The sequence below is a fragment of the Pungitius pungitius genome, chromosome 1 (genome assembly GCF_949316345.1).
Source record: "Pungitius pungitius chromosome 1, fPunPun2.1, whole genome shotgun sequence".
In the NCBI taxonomy this organism is placed as follows: domain Eukaryota; kingdom Metazoa; phylum Chordata; class Actinopteri; order Perciformes; family Gasterosteidae; genus Pungitius; species Pungitius pungitius.
The window spans coordinates 8,436,091-8,459,915 of record NC_084900.1 but is presented as its reverse complement, the minus strand read 5'-3'; the positions used below and the strand labels follow the sequence as shown (position 1 = coordinate 8,459,915).

Below are 23,825 nucleotides of genomic sequence, written 5' to 3'. Positions count from 1 at the left end.
CACGCACGCGCGCACACACACATGCATATGCACTCACACACAAAATGTACCTCAGTCACACAAGGACGTTTGTGTTCACACATTCAACACAGCTTATCAGCTTCATTCTGTATATGCATACAGCCTATGAAGAAATGGCAATGCCTGTACAGAAAGTAAAACTGTTTGATCTTTTTGTTAAATGTCTAAGAATCAAGGCATTTTTGTAAAATTGTTAATAGCAAACGCGTCTTTAAAAATAAACTACATAAACAAAGACACTATAAGAGAACTAGAGAAGTAGAGCGTGCTGACTGGGGGAAGCAGAGAGATTTAGCCAGAGACATTAGAAGAAAGGTAGAACAAGAGAGAGACAAATGTTTGGTGCATAAAGAGAGAGAGAGAGAGAGAGAGAGAGAGAAGCAGACAAGGACGGCAAAGAGACGGAAAGAGAGAGATGGAGGAGGGGGGCAGAGAGATAAAGATAGCTGAAAGGAGGGAGATCCGTCAGCGTTTGTTTCCTCAGGATGTGGTTACCCCGACGACGAAAAGGCAGAGAGGTAACATCACTACTCGCTGCTCCCCTCTGACACCTGCAAAGGCTTATGAGAAACTCAGTGTGTGTATGCGAATGCGTGTGTGTGTGTGTGTGTGTGTGTGTGAGAGAGAGACACAGTTCTGTCATTGGTTATGTGTCCATTTTGTTTTAAGTATAGCACAGGCTGTGTGAGTATGTGTGGGTGTGCTGTCACAGAAGATAAAAAGAGAAGGACAAGCTATGGGTTTGACAATCTGAAGGGGGACATAATTATACAAACACTGTAGACAAAGCAAAAAACGAAGTAAGAGGACACGATGAAGACAATTCGAAGAAGAACCAGGACGAGGAGCCATAAACAACAGAGGAGGGACATTTGTGAAAAGACATGCAAGCGGCATGGACTGGTAAAAAAAAAAAAACACCCTCTGAACGTGTACAGTGTGTTTGTCTCTTCATCTCGTCTTCCTTCGTTCTTTCGCTTTCTGACTCAGTCACCGTCCTATCTAGAACATGTGGTTTCAAGAGGGAGAAAGAAAAAAAAAAGCCGACGCACAAGTCCGCGCTTCAAGTGATGTTTCATTGAACTAATGCGTTTTAATCGTTGTAATGTGGTGACCTACCGAGATCAAATGGCATCAGTCGAGGGGCAGACTTTGGGTACGCGCGTGCTAAAAGCTGCTAGTCGGTGATCGATTCGGATTTAAAAAAGGCGCCATTACTTTGCACTTGCAGCCTGCGATGACTTCAATGCTGGTTTCAGGTGAAGGCATTACTCTTTACTCAAGTAAGGTAAAGTAAGTACGGCTGTGGTTGTGACGTAGTTAATAAATGTCTGGCAGAATGGGTCTGCTAAGGGGGTTTGCTGTCTTCTCAAAGGTTTCCACGATTGTGGTATTTAGACAGACCAACGCTTCATGTAGAACAATGCGCAAAAACCCTTAAGTAGCACATCTTCACATACCGAGCGGATTCAAGCACCAGTAACGAGTTAGCGGAAATTGTCTTGTCTTCAATATTGTCTTTTCAACCAGTTTGTACGGAGCTCTGCAGGTTTTGAGAGTCAAGTACACTACCAACTTCGTATCACAAATTAGTTTGATATGGATCTGACACGCGAGCATTGCACTCATGGCTGTGACCCAGTAAGGAACTTCACCTCTACGAACAATGTCAATATGAGAACAAATACCTCACCCAACTGGTGGATGCTCTCCCGTAGTTAAACTTTTACTGTCACAGAGTCTCATGGGTCATTTCCTTACACTACTAATTACCGCTTTGACCATTTGTGAGCCCATCTGAACACCCTCTAATTATCCCTCTAATTTGGAGTAATCTGTACTGTTTAGTACCAGTTAAAGCGCCGATGTTGTCTGTTGTGAATGAATTTCAACGAAGGACAATTACTTTTGTGCTTTTATAATTACACTGTGTTTCTGTCCGTCTCACGTAGGCCCTTTAGCTACACCGAGCGAGCCATCATGGACGACCCATCATCCACCCAATCCTTCACCAACCTCCACCACCATCGCCACCGCCCATCCTTTTACCTCACCCTGCCCGGCCTTCAGAGCCCCGTAGTGGGGTACCAGTCCTGTCAGCCTTCCCTGGACCCTCAGGAGCAATATGGAAGTAGAGGGGAAGACCCCACAGACTCCTTCCCAACATCAATCACCTCCTCCGTTGGAAGGAAGGAGAGTTGTGGGAGTGACGGAGGCTTTCCGACCCCAGGTGGTAGCGGCTTGAACGGAGACGCCAACTTGGGAGGCCATCTTGACGGGGGAAGCGGGTTGGGCGGCCATTTTTCAGATACCTGGTACGCCGGCGGCAAAAAAGAAGACGTCTGGGAGGACGGGGAAAATTGTGAAAGCGCCGAAGACAACTTTTATAGAAGAGGGGATGGTTACAGTAAAGCAAATGATATCTTTTACAGCGTGAATAGTGGCAGTGAGGAGGCCATCAGGCGCAAACTCAGAGCGGACTACAACAATTACACCCAAGAAAGCTGTGAACCGAAAGGGGATTCAGTTTACAATCGGGGGGCCGACGACAACCACTTTACTAAGCAAACCGCTCCATGGGGGAGCTTCAGCGACAACGTTGATTATGCACGGTTGAGTGATAACTATTTGGGGAGAGAAGAAGACTACGGCTCCAGCTGTGGCTCAGGTGAGGATCAGCTTCAACCAGCAGAGGTCGAGGGCCCCTGGCTCGGGCCCCCTCCTTCAGGTCACACCGGAGAGGGCAGGTGGAGAGGAGCAGTGGACCCCAGGGGCCCCCTCGGGGTCAGCGGTGTGACGTACATTCAGAAGCTGGACTCCTTCTCCGAGGCTTTCCTCTCCCAGCGGAGAAGAAGATTTCCCATGATTCCCGGGGGAGACTCTTCGGGGCAGGTGTGGGATTTCGGCGCGGGGAGGGTCGAAAGCCCCGGGTCGGTGAAGTCGGGTTACAGCTGCGCTTTCGATGCGGACGCCCGCCCGCCTCCCTCCTCGACTCCCCCAGCCACTCACCCGTCTCATATGTCCTACCCGTCTCCCCCCACGTCAACTCACATCATGTCTTCGGTGCTCAGTCCTCCTCCCACACCTCTGTCCCCCCATTCCCACTCGCCCTCCAAAATGGACTCTCCCGTTCCGTATGGGGGCGGCGGACATTCAGTGTCTCAGGGGGGGCAATCGCTTGCCGCGCTGCAGTTTTTCGCTCCTCACCTGCAGTCCCTCCCGTCTGTCCATTCCTCGGGGATGATGTGGAAGTTTCCACAGCAGACACTCGGCTTCCCACAGTCACCAGGAGACCCGAGATCTTCTCACGGCGGGGACTACAGCAATGTCCCAGGTGAGGACTGATGAGTATTTTTGTGAACGGATATATGATAGTACGGGCCAAAACGGATGAAATCTAATCATTTTTGAAGGAAGAAGAAAATAACCCTAACCCTGAAAAGAACTTAATCACCCCCTTTGACAAAAAGAAACCCAGGTTTAAACCCACATATTCCTTTATGAGGCATGTGGGTTTTTTTGTAGGTGAGAAATGCATTTTCCATTTCCCATACGCTGCAAATCACAATTTCGCTTGTCAAATTTTGTGTGACAACCAACATACGGTCCAGAATTTCTGTATGTGTGCTTTGAGTTCACATGTGGGTTCTCACAAGAATTGATTAGTGCTTTCAAATTTAAAAAATGATTCTGCAGGTGTCCGTGTCCGGTGTACCTCTTTCCTGTCCGCACAGATAACAGTGATGATTTGGTTTTGTCTGACAGACTCATGATGATCGAGCAGCATCATGAGCCTCGGCTTCCACTGATCTTTGTCCTTCCCGTTCTCCTTTTTCCAGCTTCTCACGTTCAGTCTCCGGAAGCAGCGTTCCTCTCTTCCGCATCTCATTATTCACCTCTCCATCCATCCACAGCCCTCTGTCCCTCCAGCTCTCCATCCCTTCATCCTTCCTCCCATCTTCCATATCTTTCAACTCACCTTTCCAGCCAACGTTATGAGACGACAGAAAAGACAGCCCCCTACATTGTGACCAAGAATGTAAAGAACCAAGCCAATGTGAGTCAATCACAGGTGAAGTCATGTTTGAAAGTAATATTAAAGAACCCGTTTGACATTTGGGGATATGGGTCCCTACAGCTGGAGATGCTGACCATAAGCAACTGCATTTCTGCTTCAAAAACCACAGTCTGCGTTTGTATTTTTAAAAATGTTCATCTTAATATACCACGTTTTGTTCTCTCACAGCAGCAAACTTCTCAAATCTACACTGGACTTCCATTCCCCAGTATCCTTCACTCCAGCAAAGGTCAGAAGAGAGGTCGGTACACTCCTCGGCCGCTCCTCAATCCCCTTCGCAGGGGGACGGGTCTCTACTCCTCCATATCGTCTCTCAACCACAGAGAGGACGAAACCAAGTGCAGAACGGAGGAAGAGGGGTGTCTCGTGTTACCGTTAGTAAAATGTTGAAGCAACATATTGTGGGTCCAGAATGGTATTGGTTGTTACCTTTCTTACCCTCCTCTGTCCTTCTCCTCAGGTACGTCAATGTGGGTCATGATTTCCAGGCAGAGCTTCCTCGCTGCATTGTAGATGCGGAAGGGTTTCGGGTGTTGTCACCAGAGGAGATATCTCCTACGGAACAGCTGCTTTGGAAACCGTGGGACAAGCTGGAGGAGACGACCAACTTACAAGACCAAGGTAAATGTCACGGCAAAATATATATTCAACTGTTAAAACATTAAAAACATAAAAACTGTTTCTTTAAACCAACCACCTTTCAGGTATTAATTACACCAAACCTCCGTTCTTCAACAATAGTTGCTGAGAAGATGAATCTCATATTGTTTACCTATTATTGTGTGTATGACAGAGAAGTTTATAATTGGCACAAGATCGAAGACAAACCCCTGAAAGTAGAAAGAAAAAAATGTATTGCTACCTCTTGAAAGTGCTCATGATGTGTGTGTGTGCATCCGCAGTGGAGCTGCTGCTGTCCATGTGTAGTTCCAGCTGCGTACCAGGAGGGGGCAGCAACTCAGAGCTGACTATGCACTGTCTGCACCACTGTCAGGGAAACACAATGGTAAACTGTGTAGAGGGGAATTATAGCCCTGTCTTACCTTCATCTTATCATTTTAACATTCACTCATTGGATCCCTTTCATCATTCCTTCATCCATCCTGACTCACCTCCACCCACCACTACTCCCCAACTCATCCTCCTGTCATTTCTTTCCACATGCCTGTCTTTCTCACTCATTCGAATCCAGTCCATTCTCGTCGGAGCCATTGCATGCCTCATCTGTCTGTTCTGTCCCTCCCCCGTCCCTCTCTCCTGCCCAGGCCACACTGGACATGCTGCTGTTCTCACAGCCCTCGCCAATGGGAGACTACCACTACTCTGGTAACCTTTCCCATTTGGCCTTACCCTTAACTTTTGGGTTTTCCATTGATATTCAAACCGAGTTAACTCCACAAGCAACTTTGTCAAAGTCCCTCCAGGAAATAAATAGTAAGAAAAATGAGTTGAGCTTATACTGTATGTGTTTCATTGAAAGGCAGATTAGCGTCTCTGTGCAACAGCCGACAGTTGTATGAATCTCAAAGGAATGGAAGTCAGCACAGGAGCAACCATTGCCAAAGCTCTTTGTGTAGCCTTTGTAGAAGCCCAATCCTCATGCCACTTTAGTCACATGCAAAATCCACTCTGTTTCTTTGCTGCATTCAAGTCCACCAAGAACCACGTAGAGTACAGAGCAGACATTGTTCTGCAGACAGTGTTCACTCTGTAGGTGGGTGCACTCCTGTAGACAGGGGTACAGTCGAAGGTCTTTGGCCCTCTGACAACAGTGTAACAACTCTTCCCTTAACCCCTCCCTCTTCATTCTGTGTGTAGGTAGTGACTTTTGGACGGAAAGTGAAAAGAGTCTCTTCAGAGCAACTCTGGGAACTTCTGGAAAAGACTTTTCACTCATACAGAAAATGGTACACTAATATTAATATTTGGACAACTGTCAATTCAACACATGTGATGTCAGTATAAAGTGCATTAGTTGCAATGATACATTTTTTTGCAATGACACAGTTTTCAGAAATATCTTGTTATATATTTGCACCGTCAGGCGGTCTTTTGAGAGCCATTCACCCTGTGTGTGTGTGTGTGTGTGTGTGTGTGTGTGTGTGTGCTTGCTGCAGGTGAGGACTAAGACCGTGTGCCAGTGTGTGGAATTTTACTACCTGAGCAAAAAGCTGCAGGACAAGCAGGTGAAACAGAAGGAGGAGGAGAACAGAGACAGATTGATGGAGCAGCAGAAAAATGTAAGAAACACCAGTTTCTGCATCTTGTCAAGATGTCCCAGCTGATCCAGGATGTCTGGTTCCCCAATGATGTCCCTGATGTTTTTATTGTCTGTGTTTTAATGTCAGCCTTTTGCTTTAGTTCTCCACCCGCTTTCTACAATTCTCTTTTTTCCAGTTGTTGCCCTGGCATTATTTGACTTTTCCCTGTACCTTTGACTTTACTCTCTAGTAGGATTAATAGATTAGAAACAAGTGAAACAGCATAATATGCTATTGGTCTATTTGGAGTCTTGTGTATTCAGTTAAAAGTTTGAAAAGTCTATCCGGTGTGGAATGCAGCTCAGCACCACGGTTGCTTACAGTTGGTCCTGTTCCTCATAGATGACGTCCATCCGTCAGCCAGTGCGCAAACAGTTTGGCCTGGAGGAGGCGGTTGCTGTGCCCTCATTGGCTAGCTTCTTCCCATGCAAGCTGTGTGGCAAGTGAGTAGGACAAACTATGATGAAGCTCCTGGTGTTTGGCTTCAAGAGCAGGCTAGCAGATGTTTTTCTGATTTTCTGAAACCAGTCTTTCTTCTCCGCTCTCCTCGCTCCAGAATGTTCTATAAAATCAAGTCCCGTAATGCTCACATGAAGATCCACCGCCAGCCTCAGGAGGATTGGACCGACAGGCGGCTGCAGCAACAGCTCCTCACCCAGCGTCTGGCTCTGAGTCATCCCAACAACCTCATGCTCTCCCCAGGCGGCAACCTGCTCTCGCCCCAGGCGGCCGCTCTGACCTTTCCCCCTCCTGGCAACAACCCAAACGCAGACAATGTCCTCGGCCTCGTAGCCAATAGCAACGCCATCGCTCCCACCAACGCCAGTGTCCAGGATCCCATCGCTGCGGTACCATACAGCAACATCGCGCCACAAAACTCTCGTGTGGTCACCAACGTCAACGCCGTTGACTCGAACCAAAGAGAGCCCACCTCCGTCTTACCTCTGCACCAATCATGGGGCTCGTATGGACATGGCCCCGACCCCACTGTCTTCTACTGCAACACAGAAGGGAAAGACACTGTTGGAGCTGGGACAGTAGGCGGGAAAGAGCAAATGAACTGGCAGTAGCGTTTAAGGCATCACCACCACTGAGCCTCACCAAGGACGTGTTCATTTGTATTCAACTAAATTTAAACTAAAACTTCCGTACTCTTTCGTTTACTTCAGCAAAACGTTGTCACATTTTGTTTGTTTTGATGTAAATGGTGTATTTAGATATGTTACATATTTAAATGTTTTTTATGCTTTTGATATTTCAATAAAATCTGTCACCTCATGGTAACTTTTTTGTGTTTCTCAATTCCGTAAAACCACAAGATTTGGTGTTTTTGGAACAGGACAGGATTAAAAGAAACAACATGAAACATGACCATTTTTTAGAGGTTCTGTTCCGAGAGACCAGGCCCTGTTTCCAGTCTTTTTGCTAAGATCTGTTAACTATCTTCTGGGCAGAAGGTTTTGCAACTGCTAAATCCCATTTAATGAAATTTGGGATTCCTCTCTGAAACTAAAAAAATTCAAGACAGAAAATCATTATCTCTAGCAAAAGCAAACAATTCAGACAAATATGAGAATGCTTTTGGTCTTTCGGGATGAAGGTGAAAGTGCATTTTCCAAAACATGGAACGACTCCTTTTAACTGCCACACAACCCTTTGGAGAGTTGAGGATGAGCCAAATTGTTCTCCCATCCACAAACACACACACACACACACACACACACACACACACACACACACTCATCTAGACATACACACGTTGTGTTGAAAGCTTTTGATATAACATCATAATGGGCTAATATTGACTTTGGTAGACCATCTCCTCTCTCCAGCTGTCTGAGTACTCGTGTGCCCAGGATTGATCAGTTGATGGTTAACTACTGTCACTGTTTTTAAATCTGTGTCCCGGAAAATGCTGGGGAAGAGGCATTGTGTCAGTGTGTGGGTAGACTTGGCTTTCAACGATTTCTGGGAGGTTTGTGTGTTGTCTGTTGTGTTTACCTAAAGTTTACCCGTACTTATTTGTCAGTTATACTTCTCCATTGAGTGGCTCAAGTGCATTTCTGAAGGCGATGAATATCCTTTGGTATGACAGTGTTACGGCAACTGTGATAACAGTGTTTGTACGGGTGTGTGTATAGTATAGTATAGTATGTCTCTTTGTTCCGGTCATACAACGTGACACATGTCCTTTAAGTTGTGGCAGCTGGCCAATAGAGGGCAAAGGGGTGTCCCCCGCACTGAAAAAAAAAAATCGGATTTCTTCCTGATCAGTGCAAATCAGGATCATAGCTTTGGAAAGTTAAAACTAGTACAACGGGATGATGTGGACCCCAAAGGAAGAAATATCAACAATACATATATATATTATAAAAATTAATAGGCTGTGAGGGTGACAAAAAATATGGATGTCAATGGTGCAGACAAGTATTATTTACTGCTTTTTTATGTTGGAATAATATTTAGCTTAATTACTTATTACTACTTAAGTAGTAAAACGTTTTTCATACCTTCATTGATTTGCAATAGATTTGGATGTTTGCTGAAATGAATTATATTGCCCTGAAACCTTTTCCAACAGTCTCCATTACATTGAAGGTATCATTTTTTAGTAAACGTTTGAGCAAGCATGTTTTATGCATCTGTTTTCTGCTCTCTTTTCTGTGTTTGACACCTCTTTTCAGATTTTTGTTAAATATAGAACTTGAGGTGTGTGGAGATAACACATGTCCTCAAAGAGTGTCAGTTTTGTAGCTATTTCTCCCTTTGGGGTCCACATAATCACACCATTTACTAGTTTGAACTTTCCAGAGCTACGGCGCACTACGTTGATCTTGTTTTTATGGTCCAACCGGAAAATCCTGATTTGCACTGATTAGGAAGAAATCAGATGGTTGGGGGTCAGAGAAGGCAGCCAGCAACAGTCCTGAATATCTTTTCCTTTTTTTCAACGACCACAAGCCTGTAGATAAAGGGGGAGAGGGAAACTAGACCAATGGGGTGAGGGAAGGGGCGGAGGAAAAAACAAAGAAGTTCCTGAGCACTGGCCATTCACCTATCCATGGTGAGCAGCTCATTGCTAGTTCACTGGGTTCCTGCCCACCTCTACAAGACATCTCTCCCTTTTTCTCATTTGCTGCTTTTCCTTTCTTTGACCAATAGGCAAGAATGAAACCAGCAAATGAAACCAGCAAATAAAACCAGCTTTTTCAGTCATTCAATCAAGGGTATGACCCTTAGGAATGCCAGCCCTTTTGTTTACCATCACAAGGGAAAATATTGTTGACAATGTGTGTGTCATTAGTTGGAAAGCTACTGTACATTCTTATCCAATATGTTGACTCATTCCTTCCTTATAACCTTTGGCCCATTAATGCACAAACAAGAGGCCGGCAACACTGTTGTTGTATTTCACTGAAAAGAAGCCGACTATGTCCAGAATGCTCAGAGTACAAACATTTAGGCAACATTTAGTGAAATTGCTGAACTCGAGGAACTGTGAAACGGACACATTGCACTCTGTTTGAGCGCAAATACGTAACAGCGCTCGAATAAGAAACTGAAATACCGAGGACAAATCAATCTTAAGTTTCGGCCTGTGATTGGATAAGTTGAGCCATTGCATTGACAGCTGCTCATATCTGCAGCGAGTGCATCAGTGAAAGCTGACCTGTACACTGCTGACTGTCACGCATAAAGACACGCAAATCTCACATGTGTCTCCTTTTGAATGATTGTGCATGTTTAGAAAATTGCACAGAAAATTAAAGGATGACTTTATCCATTTTAAATCTTGTATTTCACTTTAAACCTAAGCTGCAATTAATGAAAATGCACACTGTTTAATATACATAAAAATATCCCTTCTGATACTGATCAACTGATGTCTAATATAGAGTTAGTAAAAGTATATGGGATGAAATATATGAGCATTTGAATGTGAATGTGTAAACAGACGGCTCAACAACGTCAAAAGAATCAATTTCTGAAGTTTATTGCAACAGCTTTAGCTGTGTTGACTTGTTGCATCTATGATTTTCAACCTGTGCAATCTGCAAAGCAATAGACAAAATGTATTTTGACTCCAGGTCATAACATCTGGGGTTTTGTAAAAACTGTGCCATTCAATCAGTGAACCAGAAAGACATTGTCTGCCCCTGTGGATGGAACAGAATGCTGGATGGAACACGTATGTTCCGTGAATGGAATGAATTAGAATGTTGACGTGTATAAAGCCAGGCTCCTGTAGAAAAGAACCTCAGTATCTTCAACATCTCTGCAGAGGACACCTGGACAGCTCTGAGGCTCTGAGGCCGGCCGCGGCAAAACCACCGGTTATATGGTGTTATATGACGTAGCGTCGACAGACTGTCAGATATCACTCTGACGGCATGGCCCGACGCTAGTTTTGTGAGATTTTATTCATTCTTTTGACTGTGGTCAGGCTTCCTGGGGGGCTCCCCACCCATCTTAGTGACACTGGGATGGTGTATTTCTGGTCGCGTGAAGGTCTATCACCCTGCAAAGTAGCTGATGAAGTTCCAGGCAGGTCCAACAGGTTACATATTTTAACTTTTACGTTTCTACAGCATTTCACTGAAATGACGGCACAATTCTTAAACTGTATGTAATCAAACAGGTGAGTACTGGGGATTTGTGTATAGGTGTCTAGGCTCAGTGGTGGAATAGTTTGGAACTGAGTGCATATACTTCAAGTATTGGATTTGTCAACGAATATATGTGTCAAAGCTCATGAATATATATAATATTGTGAAAGGCTAGAATTGGGATCCCGGATATGTTGTCAGCATCGATGGTCCCTTTAACCAATGTTTAATCACCGACAAAAACATTTACAATGACGTCCTTCCGGGTTATGCCTATAGCAGCACACGGCTAATTCACCGCCGTTAGTGTCCTTTTACTGACTCTCGTTGCGAAAATTGTTCTTTTCATAATTAAAAAAGTATTTGGCTCGAAAGGTAAGGCGCTAACACCTACCTTTAACACCGTTAAATAACCTAAAAAACATCATTTTTATTAATAGCTTTTCCGGAAAGTTAGCTAAAAGCCTGCCTGGTCAGGAAACAGTGACGTAAGATGTCCAGAAGTCTTTGTTTTTTCTACCAAACATAGCTTTAACCTGCCTAGACACCTTCAAGTCACAAACAGTGCTTACTGGGAGACATCTGAAAAGTTGAATTCATTGACCTATTTCAGTCAGGTGGTACCCTTTCATGAGCGGTTTGGGGAGTGTCCTGCAGCAAATTTAGATCTGCATTCTGGCAAGACATTGGTCACCCAGGTAGTAGCCCTGGCTGGTCTAAGCCGATGCTTATAGTGGGCGTTTGGACTGTGGGAAAGACTCAGTCCCGCTTTAAAAGCCCTGGCACTGGTGTCACCGTGTGGTGGTTCCTCTTGGGGACTGTTTCCTCTGGAGCTTGAGTGGCTGCTGAAAGCGGAGAGCAAAGATGATCGGCCGGTCTTTAGTGCTACCAGGGGGCAGGAAGTCTGCGTGCCAGTCTGCCTCAGAGCTCACTTCAGGCTTCTTGTGTGTCCGATGTAAGATGCTGTTTTAAGATACTCATACCAAACTCCTGTCGTCTTAAAGCAGCAGCATTTCTGGCCTGTAACTTTGGATCCAGAATAGACTTTTGCTGCTATCACTTCTCCTAATTTGGCTCAAGGTGTTTGGTATCACCAAAATGATTTTAGGATTAACTAGTGTCTCCTTGAAACATCATTACTGAATTACTAATTGCTTGATTAGAGTTGATTATAAAAGAGATTTTATTACATAAGTAAAAGGGAAATGTAGATACATCGTAGGTACATTGAATGTCTTAAGGACATTCTGTCGAAAGTCAAAACTGTCGACTAGACTCGTGACCCCAGAACCGAAGATCTGGGCCCCTCGACGCCTGACACCGGAACTGCCGATTCCAGCACGAGTCCAGCCGGGGCCCCCGAGTCCGGCAACCAGTCTCCTGTCGCCGGTGGCCCCGAATCCGCCTCCATGTTTCCTGTCCCCCAGCCAGCGATTCCTGCTCCTTGTCTCCCGTCGGCAGAACCCCTGAGACCAGGGGCCAGTCTCTCGTCGCCAGAACCCCCGCCAGATCGTCGTCCAGGCCATCCTCCAGAGGACTCCCGGTCACTCGATCGTTGTCCCCTGAATCGTCCTCTCCCTCCCACCTCTCAGTCTGTGCAGGTTATCCCTCTGCCTGGCCCAACCACCCACCCTTGTGTTAAACCATGTGTGTGTCTTGTCTGTTCATTGAGTTTTCTATGTGGCTGTTGGTGCGTTGTGTCGTGTTCCTAAATAAAGTGTTTTTTTTCCGTAAACTCTGCGATTGGGTCCTACTTCTGCCCTCAATCATGATAGAATGATGCAGCTTGTGTATTAGCAAAAACAAAAAAAAAGGATTGTATGATTCCTGTATTAGTATCTCTGCCCTGGGTCCTTGTTAAATCAATAATTGAATCTAAGGTACTTCTCCTCACCTAAAAGGTACTTGGTACTCTAGTAGGGCAATATGCTCCATAAATGCATGGTTACTTTTGGTTACAATAGTCTCAAAAAGTAGGATGTGCGCCAGAGCCTTCAGTTATCGAGCTCCTCTTTGGTGGAACCAGCTTCCACTCTCAGTCCAGAGGACACAGTCACCTCATTTAAGACTAGGCTGAAGACTTTGCTCTTTGATAATCTAGTTAGGGCTGGCTCAGGCTGGACCAGCCCTTAGGTGAGTTAATACATGCTTAGACTGCCTAGGACACACTGAGCTCCTCCCTCCTATCCTTCTGTCTCCCGCTCCTCTACAAGAATTCACATCTCATTAATGTACATTTTGCAAGTTTCCGTTAGCCCCCTGGAGGGGCCTCTGACATATTTGCACGCTTTCAAGTTTGCAAAGTTATATTGGAATTAATATTCAGAGTCTGCGGGAAGAAGCCCTGAAACAGTTTTAACTGACTAGCTTGGCCGTAGCTTTACACCAGCACAGAGTGATGGGAGACTGACATGCAGGGGTTTAGACCCTACTGAGATGAGGGTGGAACTATGAGAGCATATTATTAATCACAACATTTAAGAGAGAAAAAAGAAAAGTTAGAGCTGTGTGAAGTAGACGGGAAAAAGTAGGTCAAAGTAATGACAAATTATTGGGGACATTAAACTGATCAACAATCCCGGATTAGGTATTTGTATCTGTTTTTAGATACATCACCGACCCTTGTCATTAGCCTGGTTGATTTCAAATGCGTCCTCTGTGGATTGTCATTGACACAGACTCTGTTATCTGGAAGCGATAAGCGAACAAACAGGAGTTGCGAAACAATCAGAGTACCTGTGTCATGAGTGTGATCGTGTCTGCTCGTGAAACTTCTGTAAAGGTGGATAAAAGAAAATTAATCTCCTATTTTCCAGCTTTACGATGTGCAAATCCATTCTGGCTTAACTGTTATATTCAATGAATTATTACAATAGTAATGTTGTTTTATAGGATGCATTTACCCTTCAAATGAGGGTAGGGTTGAGTACTTATTTGCAGGTTAGGATCAGTGGAGGTAATGAAAGATTTGCTTAGGGCAACGTTCTCACAGCTTAATCTGTATAGCTGCATCTATCCTGGGATGAAAGTATAGTTGTCTATTGTCCGCTTCACAAAGCAGGACTACAAAGAACCATTTTAAGAGCTTGTAATCAAATCCTGTTCTTTTCAGCTGTTCCCTACCTCAGACTGATTTTTCCCTCCACGCTGTGCACCACCATATTTACTGTTAAATGTCCTGTTCTTGCGTTGAACTGTATGCTTCTCTGGTGACAAAATTTCCCAATATTGCATGTTCAACTGAACTGATACGGACTGACTTAAACACTGACTAAGTTGTAAGTGTGCCAACTGAGCACCAGTCAGTTATTAATTGACAGTAGAAACTATATAGAACTCCTCATAACGCAAAAAAGCAGAAGTTCAACCAATCTGTTGATGTGGTTGTTTACACACATCATATTTACCCAAACATTACTAAACAGCATCAGCATTAATTTAGAGTCCGGTCCCTGCCCATCGGGGGAATCTAAGTACAATACTCACTGTGCTATTTTTTACTCTGTTTTGGTATAAAAAAGGTACTTTAACTGCTCAATGTGCCAGCCAGCTGCTGTCTTTAATTTGGTACCGGCCAAGTAGCTAGAACCTGGGTAGCGCCTTCACACTGTAAAAAAAAACATTTATTAGCTTTATACTAATGAATTACACGTGTGCTTACCTTGCTTTCAACGTGATATTTGTATCTGAGGTTTTATTACTGTTCTTTGCAGACACCAAAACATTCATGGGCTCTGACGTTAAAGCCCAACACACACAACACATATTTACCAAAACGTGGTGAATATTTAAAATGAAAATATTGGCTGGTCAAATATTCCTAGTGGATATCCATGTTTTTTTTTACTAGAAAAAATGCAATTATATATGTATTAACTATTAAATGTTTCAAGGTATCTTAAATTGCGTTATTGAGTAGTACAATCAAAGTAACGCAATATCTGCAAGTAAACTTGTGTATTTTTTTAATCAGCACACTAAAGTAATTAGTTTAGACCGGGGTTTTATTATGTGTTATTGCTAGTTTCGAGCTCTTTAAATACTGCCGCTCGTTGCGTGCTGTCATGCTTTCTTCTGCGATTGGCTGAGAGTAGAAGGGGCGGGCTTTGTTGCGTCATGTCAGAAAGAAAAGAACGAAAGCTTACGTGCGCGCGCGCGCGCGCGTGTCTGTGAGAGAGAGAGAGAGAGAGCGCGAGAGATTATTAGGGAGTATTGAGGCAGGCGCAGTAGAGGACTGCCAAATCCACCAGACGGAGACAAGCGGTGCCAGCTGCTAGCCGTGTTAGCCACAGTAGGAGACAGTTAGCAACTTAGCTTCAGTGTCCCGGCGCCTTCACGACGTATGCAGGACTGAGCGTGCGTGTGTGCGTGACAGCGTGCGTGACGACGTTGCATCGTCTGCTCGGCCGTCCCGAAGTATAGCTCCGCGTGCTTAAGCGAGTGTCATATATAAACTCCCCTATCTCCCCTCTTCCTCCGTTTGTGTCCCCCACAAACACTGATAGTCGCCTGTTTACATTCGGTGTCCGGTTACTCCCCAGCGGATCCACAACACTTCCTGACACCGACTGCGCACCAGCACGTGAGTACTGCTCCTTATTTGCGTGCATATACGAGTGTGTTCTGTGCACGAGTGGCTGTCATTCGGTGTATTTGACTTTTAAAGACACGCCATCTCCCGGTTTTCTTCCGCGCGCAACCCTGCGTCAGCGTGTGGGAAAAATGTTGCAAGCCTAGAAAGTCCTGTCGTAGGTGCACACTATCTACAGGGGGACGTGCACAACTTCCAACAAAATAGTGTACATCGAAGACTTGTTCACAAAGTGCATTATTATCCTTGCTAGCTCTATTTTTGTTTGTTTTTTAGCTTAATCGCGCACACGTGGAATATCTGCCTCCTAATTGCTGAATGTAACTGACGTTAGGGTCAAGGGTCAAATGGCTCTCGGGTTGTTGAAGGTGGTCACTCGTGAATTGTAGGCGCCTTTTCACAGTTGATTATAATAAGTTAGGGTGCGTTTGCAGCATCACTAAAACCTGCAACAATGACTGCTCCTTTTTCTTTGAACATCTCCCAGAAAGCAGCAGCTGGGTGATATACAGTACAATGAGGCTCTTTTTTTGCAGCTGTAGGTATTTACATGAACATTCAGGTATTTTTAAGAAAGTGGGAACATTTCTCTTTTTTAATAGCAAGGCACAAATGTCTGTTTACCTGTTGAAACATGCACTTTGCAGCTTGTTTTCGCAAAACACGCCCAAGAGGCCTGTGACTGGCCTCAATTTACTGGGCAAAACCCAAGTGCTCTTAGTCAACCTTGGATTTAAACTATCATCTTCGGCACCACAAGATTATAAACATAGACCCACAGACATCTTGATAATCAGGACACCATGTGCCTCTGTGAAGGCGCACAGACTGTGTTGTACTAAGGTAGAACATTATTGCAGGATTTCAAAGAGTATTACACTCACAGCGGGATGTGATCGGCTAAAAAAAAGCCTGTATCCCTCTTGAGATGAAAGTAGTGGCCTTGAGTGCTTGATGAACATGCGCCATTCACTCATCCGCCTTGATGTTATTACTTTTTGCAGTAGTGCCAAGGTAATGGACTCAAAACATTCAAGGCAACTGGGACGCATCCGTAATAGTTTAATGACAATGATGATGCAGAGGTGTCTGCTCAATTCACCTCAAAATCACATTCATCATGAATCACTTTTTTTTTCCCCCACATTTTTCTTACCTGAATACTATTAAACGGGCTACTTGAGCTCCTCGAGTAGCAATCGGACAGTTGAGCTGTTGTGATCGCACCGAAGGGACAAAGTATGCCCCAAAGTATAAACTCCATTAAGCCCTTTGGAGTTTTCAGATGGATATTTTGACATTCTTCTCAGCATTTTTTGTTTCAGCCCAGCTGTCGGCTAATTGGTTACCTGACCTCTTCTCGGGCTACAATGAAATTAATGGTTAGAAATTAATGAATGCTTCCTGGGCAACAGTGGACCGTCTTGCTCTTTTTTTTTAGTTTTTATTAAAATGCCAACACAACCACGCAGCAGATATCTTGAGTGGTGTAAGGTTTGGAATCTGCCAGTCAGGAAGGCAGGTATTAAACATGGACCAGCACAGAGGATAAATAGCTGTGTCCCTGGTGCTTTCATTGTGCAAATGACCTACAACATAAAGATTGTATACTTTGTTAGCACTTTTAGTGTTTGGTCGTGTTCAGGTGAAGTACAGCCAGCAGTGCATCTGGCTCTGCTTGTAGCATACTACAACTTCTCCATTACATTAAATATTCCTTAAGCGGCTTCTTCTATTAAGGTTTTGTGAGATCAAAGAGGGTCGGTAGTAAGAGGAGACTTGAGAAGCTCTCGTGCTCTTTGCAACCCTTCACCTACATTGGGGCACAATAACTACAATGGGTGTTCAAAAGTAGCTACACATAAACCTTTAACTCCTTGTAAGCTCCTGTCTCTCAAGCAAAAGCAAAAAATGTAAATGCAAAGTAAGCTTATTAATTGAAAATGGACATTTTAAGCTGCCCTTTCTATAGAGGATAAATGTCTCCTGCCAACAGGCTGGTTTAGGGGTTTTATGGGACATTGCCCTTTCACCCATTTCCTCTGCATCTTTCTGACAATAACTATTTTCCTTTACTTTATTTCTTTAGCAGATAATCTTAATATAAGGCACAAAGAAATCTCATCAAAAAGAAAATACATTAAATCATTTCCTGGCTTCTCTGCTATTATACTATATGGTTTTAAGGCGACAGCCTGCACTTTAAAATAGTGAAATCCAACCCCTTTTTCTAGCCTAAAGGAGCAGCAGCAGGAGGCATCTTGTTGATGCAGCTGGGAAAGGTGCTGAGCGACACTGGAAGTAGAGACATTTCACTTGGCTGAAATACTCCTTCCATGTACCAAGATTTTAGTAATGCTAAAGTGTTTTGGTGAAACACTGTCTAATTAGCTTAGTCCACACGGCTTAGTGGACTTATGCTGTTCACCTGCTAGCCATGCTAGCTGCCACTGTTCATGTTTACGACCCTATCCATGCTACGTCTTTTAATCATGTTATTTCTCTCCCAGCGTTAGTCATAATGTTGGACTCAACGTGAGTAATGTCGGTAATCTCGCAAATTAAGGTTAAAGCGGTCTAGAAAATGTATACATACATATTAACTTCTCCAAAGGATCAGAGGGTCGCTGCTATGGATGAAAAAGTAGCTCCTCTGTTTTCACACACACGCTGGCAGATATCCGCTGTGCAGATTCACCGTGGGTCAATTAAGGCAAAGCAAATGCCAGTGTTGTGTGTTTGTGTGTCACAATATCGGCGGCCGTGTGCGTCAAACCAAGGACAGAACTTTGGTCTCTCGGTTAATATGTCATCCAGAAATCCTCTCTGTTCTTCAAGCCCTCCCAAATCCGGGAATCCTCCATCCTTGGTTTGGACGCAGGAGTATCTGATGTGCAGCAGTGCATGTGTGTGTGTGTCATGATTTAGCTGCACACTGAAGGATCTAAAGAAAACTGTTCCTGTGAGCCAACACAAGGGTTAGGGTTCGCTAACATTTGTCTCCATTCGATTTGGGCTTCCCAACTATAGTTCAGTTCAGTGCTTGTTTTTTGTGTTGCAGCAACTTTGAAACTGATGTTGGTATTCAGGGTTGAGATGGAGAGAGAAAGAGAGGGGGGCGGTGGGGGAGTGGGGGAGTGGGAGAGAGAGGGAGATGCAGTTTGCAGCCCCCTGATTCAAATAGAAATTCTTTGAGAAATGGCCGATCCCCAAACCAAAATTAAATGAAGTGGTTATGGTTCATACCTAAAGTTTGAGCCTCTAAATCAGGTCTTATGTAACTAAATGTTTTTGCTGAACGACTTGAGCCAGACTTCTGCCCCCTGGTGAGAATTGTTTGTTTCCTGGGAAGCGCGAGTGAGCCACAAAACTCTTTGAAAGATGTTTTAGTACTTCTCTGTGGTATCTTGAGGCAGAGGTAAATTATTGATTGAATGCGCTCGTTTGAAGTTTGGAGGGAATGTTCGTATCTGAAAAAGAATATGACCTCGTCCAACCTTTTATTTATCCTTTTTTTTAGACGCCCTCTAACACAAAGGTCACAGTCCTAAAGCCCGGATAACTGGGAGCTTTTAAAAGGCCTGGTAGGGAAACTCGCCCCCCCCCCCCCCCCAGTGCTATATTCTTGATTTCTTTTTTTGTATCCTATAGATGTTATTTCGCAGATATCTTTTTTTAAGCGTTATTTTATTGAGAAACTTTTATGCAACTAATCAGTAACATGTTTTGCCTTTCAAAACTTAAAGCAAGGGATTTCAGCAAAAGGGGCATGAATAATGCTTGTGTAGCTCATTGTGAGGCATGTGAAGCGACCCTGGTGTAATCCGTCTGAGAGAGTTGTGTGTGAGGACAAAGCAAAGCGGTTATTTTCATGACTTGGATTTTCTGTTCTCGTTTATGAAGCTTTTTTGCTAATGTATCACCTTTTTAAAAGGAAAACGTTTAAACCGAGTGACTGACTGACGCCAATGAACTGCTATCTCTTTTCAGAGTTTAGTGCTGTTTACTGATCCGTCCAATCGGATGTCAGGATCAAAAGAAATTGACTGACTGGGTTTTATCTGCTCGGCACCACATAATAAAGCTACTGTCGCTGAGGCGGCAGTCAGTAATGCGGCTGATAATTGAGTGATTACCATTACCACGGTCTTACATTGATCACTTTATAATTCCTGCTGTATCAAGCGGAGCCTTTTGGAATGCAATTTCCTTTCTTCTCATTTTTACTGTATTGACTATTGATTTTATCTTGGTAATGATGTGGACTGTGATATGATGATCTGAGAGCACTGATCTGAGAGGGGACTTTGGTCTTTTCATAGTGGTCCTCACTAATTTTTTTTCATTTTATTCCAGAAAAGTTGACGTGATTGACATCATTGTGTCAATGATGATTGACACAACCCCACATGGTTGTTACTTTTGGTCTAGTAAGAAATATTTAGGGAAACCTGCTTTTTTAAAGCCAAGGAATGTGGAATTTCTTTGGCTCAATCACAATAAAGAACAGTTGCATTTATGACGTATTCCTCAAATATGCAAAAGGAGATGAACCATGAAGTTACATTTTTGGCAAAACTCAAACTTTTGACATTCCTCGAATTATTCCTTCATCTGTCTCTCTAGAAAAGACAGAAGGAAGAAAGGCAGAGGATGATGACCTTAATTTGAAAACAGCGAGAGAAATCTTGATACTATACGGACGGGAATATAAAAGGATATGCTGCGAAGAGAGGTTTGATAGGGATGGGATAAAGGATGAATATAGAAAAACAAAAGTGATAAACTGCTGTTGTCACATTTATTCTAGGATAACCTTTTATCAGGTAGTACAGAAATGAACAAGCTAATTCTGTAATGTCTTTCAGACTTGTATGTAAGAAAGGAAAAAATGTTGTTCTGTGCCTTTTGTTGAACATTTAGGAATGGCCACCTTCTTGTTTGGAGTTTCTCATTCCTTTGGTCAGGTTTTACAACATGACGTAAGGATTAGGTTAAGATCTCTTTCCTCTCTTCCCCTCCAATGCGGCCCACACTGTCTGGCACAGTTACAGCTTTTATCAGATCAAAGAGCATTTTAGATCAGTCCACATCTCAAATTGAGCATCATCCGGCTACAAGCTGTAATTGCTTGAGTTCCATTGCTATACGCATCATTTATTTATCTTCTGCGAAACATCACTGTTTCATGGAGCTAATTTAAGGATTGCTTGTTTTCAATTTGACACCTAAACTCTCTGATTGGAGTAGAGCTATCCAACACTCATCGTGTGGTAAAACATAAGGTTATCTTATGTTAAGCAATAAGGTACGAGAGGCTGTACTTTATCGTCCAATAATGTAACAATTTGGGGGTGTTGTTAGGCAACCCTCGAAGTGTTACGTAATTGGACAATAAAGTACAGCCTCGAGGGTTGCTGGCCCTCCGCTGCATTGGGACGAGAAAGTACTGCGAGTCCCTTATTGCTTTTATAGTACGGTTACTAGTGAAATTATAAATAAGTAAATAGCTGCCTTTCAGCACAGCATAGTATTGGCCACCAAATGTGTATCGCATATCTGTAGCCTAGAGAGAAAAGTCCCCGTAGGTGCATGTAAACGGCATTGGGTCTCCTTGCAAGATCTCGCACCATCTCATTCATTCACATCGCTCATGGCGTCCACTTTAATTGTCCGGTTGCGAAAGGTCTCATTGCCTCAAGCCGATAATTTGTGGGTTTTCCGGCCTTTTTTCGGCGTTCGCCACCGAGCTAAAAGCTGTGAGTTCAACTAGCGGTCGCGCAAAATCAAACCTTTTACTTTGAGTGTGCAGTGATATGGAACATGTCAATGTGAATAGCAACTGTACATTATTGCTGAATAATGCTCCCCTCGTGACTCACTCTCAACCAGTCAGAATGCTGGATTTCATCCACCTGTATTATAATAATATAAAAAAATCATTTATTTGGTCTGTAAGACAGTTGCAACTAAGAGAAATATCTCTAGCCATCGTAGCCACCTGCTAACACATTATGCAGATATGTACATGAGAACGTATCACTCCACATTCCTTCTCTGATCAGAAGTTATACTTTGGCTCTATTGGAGAAGTCAGTTTAATGGAGGACACAAGTAGTTTTAGACAGGTTTTTCCTGTCTGTCGTGTCCTGGTCCGCTGTTGTCTCACTTTTTTATTCAGGCCTTTTGGAGACTATCTGTTTCAAAGTGTGACGTTGTTCCTTTTGTGTCGATGGGAGATACTGTTTCAGCTTGAGCTTCCACTGCATACAATCTTCAGACGGTCATTAAACATCTAGAAGAGTACATTAGTTGACCCTTGGTCTGATTATGCTTCTTTCATTCGTTGATTTACCTAGACGTTAGAAATATTTTCACTGTAAAGGACATTTTGAGTAAAAAAAACCCTTCCCCATTCAATCTGGGTGATCTAATCCCTCACCATTCAATCCACATTCGTGACCCACATCCAACTATATGCCTTTTTCTAACCCAAATCATTGGAAATGCTTTGGCAAAAACATGAGTAGAAGTCTTCTGAGAGATTTGTTAAACCTAAATAACACTAAATTGTTTCTAATGTTGGCGTTATTAAGCCTATCATTATGCACTGAATACATATATAAAGCAGACATGCATGAAATGGGACGACAGAGCTTTGCCATTAGCGTCAGAATCCCATCATTTGGGTCATTGCATGGACAGTTTGGCTGAATTAGACTCAGAGTTGGCTTAAAGATGTGTTGTTTTTTTCGTCTGGGTCCACATTAGGGTAAAGTGTGGAGAAAGATGCCAACACTTGTTATAACCTGAGGCTCTTTAGGCTAATGTCTAATTTATTACAGTTTAGGACCTGATATTTGCAGTTCTTTGTGGTCTCCATTGGCTGCACTGCTGCTTTTTGACCACAGAGTGGCAGCAAAGGACTGTCAGTGAGGTGTAGCTTTGCTGCCAGAAGAAGAAGAAGAAGAAGAAGAAGAAGAAACCTTCACCTGCAGGTTCACCATCAAACAACCCCAACCTGTGAGCCTGTTTACATGGTGTGAGTGTGTCTTAATGTATGTATTTAACTTTTTGTATTCACATGTGGTCACGCCACTATCTGACTGTTGGGTGATTAGAGGGTTATTGATAGAGAATGAAGCCATCCAATCACAACGCTGTTGTTTGGTGCAGTGGATGCTCTGTGTTTTGCCTTCGTCAGGCGATTGTTGGATGGCTGTTATGTTTCGGGAGGCTTTGCAATCAAATGAGGCCAAAGATTCCAACTTTCATTCATTCATATGCAGAGAGGCCGTCCCCCTCTAACTGCCATAGTTTTGTTATTGCTGTGATTCGAGGAAGAAAGCCACAAACGTCCTAGAAAGTAGGCGTCTTTAGTTTGACACAGCTGCAGCTGATTGTGAGGTTGGTAAGCAGAGCAGCAGCTGATTGGCTCCCTAACAGGCTCCTTCCTTTTTATGGAAATATAATCCATGTTGAAGATGTTACGATCCGTTGTGAGTAGTTATTCCAGGATTTGTGTGTTTGTACACTTTGAGTTAAACGATAATGGTAATATTAATGCATTCTTCATAATTGTTCCTTGATCCCATTTATCAAATACGTAGTCATTTTTTTTATAGAACAATTTTAATATTTTAGCATTTATATAAATGTATGTTTAAATGTGTAATTTTAATAATCTTCTTTACCTTTTCATATAAGCAAACTGACGTGCCAATTTGCAACCTCACTGATTGTATTTCCTTGTCTTTTTACGAACTATCGAAGCAACAGAAGTCTGAGCCGCAGCTCTCAAATGATTTACTTTTAATACTTTTTCCTTCCACACTACTTCAACTAGCCAGGATTCCTCCTAAATAACACTAACGCCAATTAAAACGGCCATGAAAGGAACACGCAACCAACGGCAACGACTTAATAGGGATGGTGCTTTAGTAGATTTAATCTCTCTAAACTGGGCTCACTCCTCTTGTTTGATCACTTTCGAAGCATTATCATCTTTTTAAATGTTCCTTTGAGCATCCTTTTTTTTTCACCTGAGAAACTGAAATTAGCTGCTGGTTTCTAAATGGAGATTGAAAGAAAATTAGTTCTAGGGTTTGGATGGTGCACTTTAGTTTTGTTTCCTCTGGATTTTATGACTTCTGGCTAAATTTTTTACATTACATGTCATTTAGCTGAAGCTTTTATCCAAAGCGCCTTACAATAAGTGCATTTCAACCGCAGAGATACAAACAGAAGAACAAGAAAGTGCAATTCCC

General features: G+C 43.3%; 2 protein-coding genes across 7 annotated transcripts in view; both read left to right on the top strand.

Moving 5' to 3' along the window:
* The first annotated feature begins 9 nt into the window (after positions 1-9).
* Positions 10-7,629, top strand: LOC119223580 (transcriptional-regulating factor 1). 5 transcript variants are annotated; one of them, XM_037480935.2, is made up of 11 exons: positions 10-539; positions 1,974-3,355; positions 3,861-4,078; positions 4,268-4,473; positions 4,560-4,720; positions 5,002-5,105; positions 5,365-5,425; positions 5,918-6,006; positions 6,217-6,339; positions 6,703-6,803; positions 6,917-7,629. In XM_037480935.2, exons 2-11 carry the CDS (start codon positions 2,002-2,004, stop codon positions 7,428-7,430), a joined length of 2,931 nt encoding a protein of 976 aa, XP_037336832.2. In that variant the 5' UTR covers positions 10-539; positions 1,974-2,001; the 3' UTR covers positions 7,431-7,629. The 5 variants fall into 5 exon arrangements, with proteins under 5 accessions (XP_037336832.2, XP_037336834.2, XP_037336831.2 ...); XM_037480937.2 differs by lacking the exon at positions 10-539 and adding an exon at positions 550-924 and having other exon boundaries at positions 3,936-4,078; XM_037480934.2 differs by lacking the exon at positions 10-539 and adding an exon at positions 550-924 and having other exon boundaries at positions 4,271-4,473.
* A 7,508-nt stretch (positions 7,630-15,137) lies between these two features.
* Positions 15,138-23,825, top strand: part of pcxb (pyruvate carboxylase b) — a 201,768-nt gene continuing 193,080 nt past the window's right edge. For both annotated transcript variants that reach the window (XR_009955921.1, XM_037477991.2), the window contains exon 1: positions 15,138-15,549. The gene's annotated coding sequence lies outside the window, so the exon portion shown is untranslated. The remainder of the gene's footprint in view (positions 15,550-23,825) is intronic.

Coding starts and splice junctions, on each gene's coding strand:
- LOC119223580 (XM_037480933.2), top strand. Junction 5,106..5,364: donor ACTGTCAGGGAAACACAATG/GTAAACTGTGTA, acceptor TCTCCTGCCCAG/GCCACACTGGACATGCTGCT. Junction 6,007..6,216: donor TTTCACTCATACAGAAAATG/GTACACTAATAT, acceptor TGCTTGCTGCAG/GTGAGGACTAAGACCGTGTG.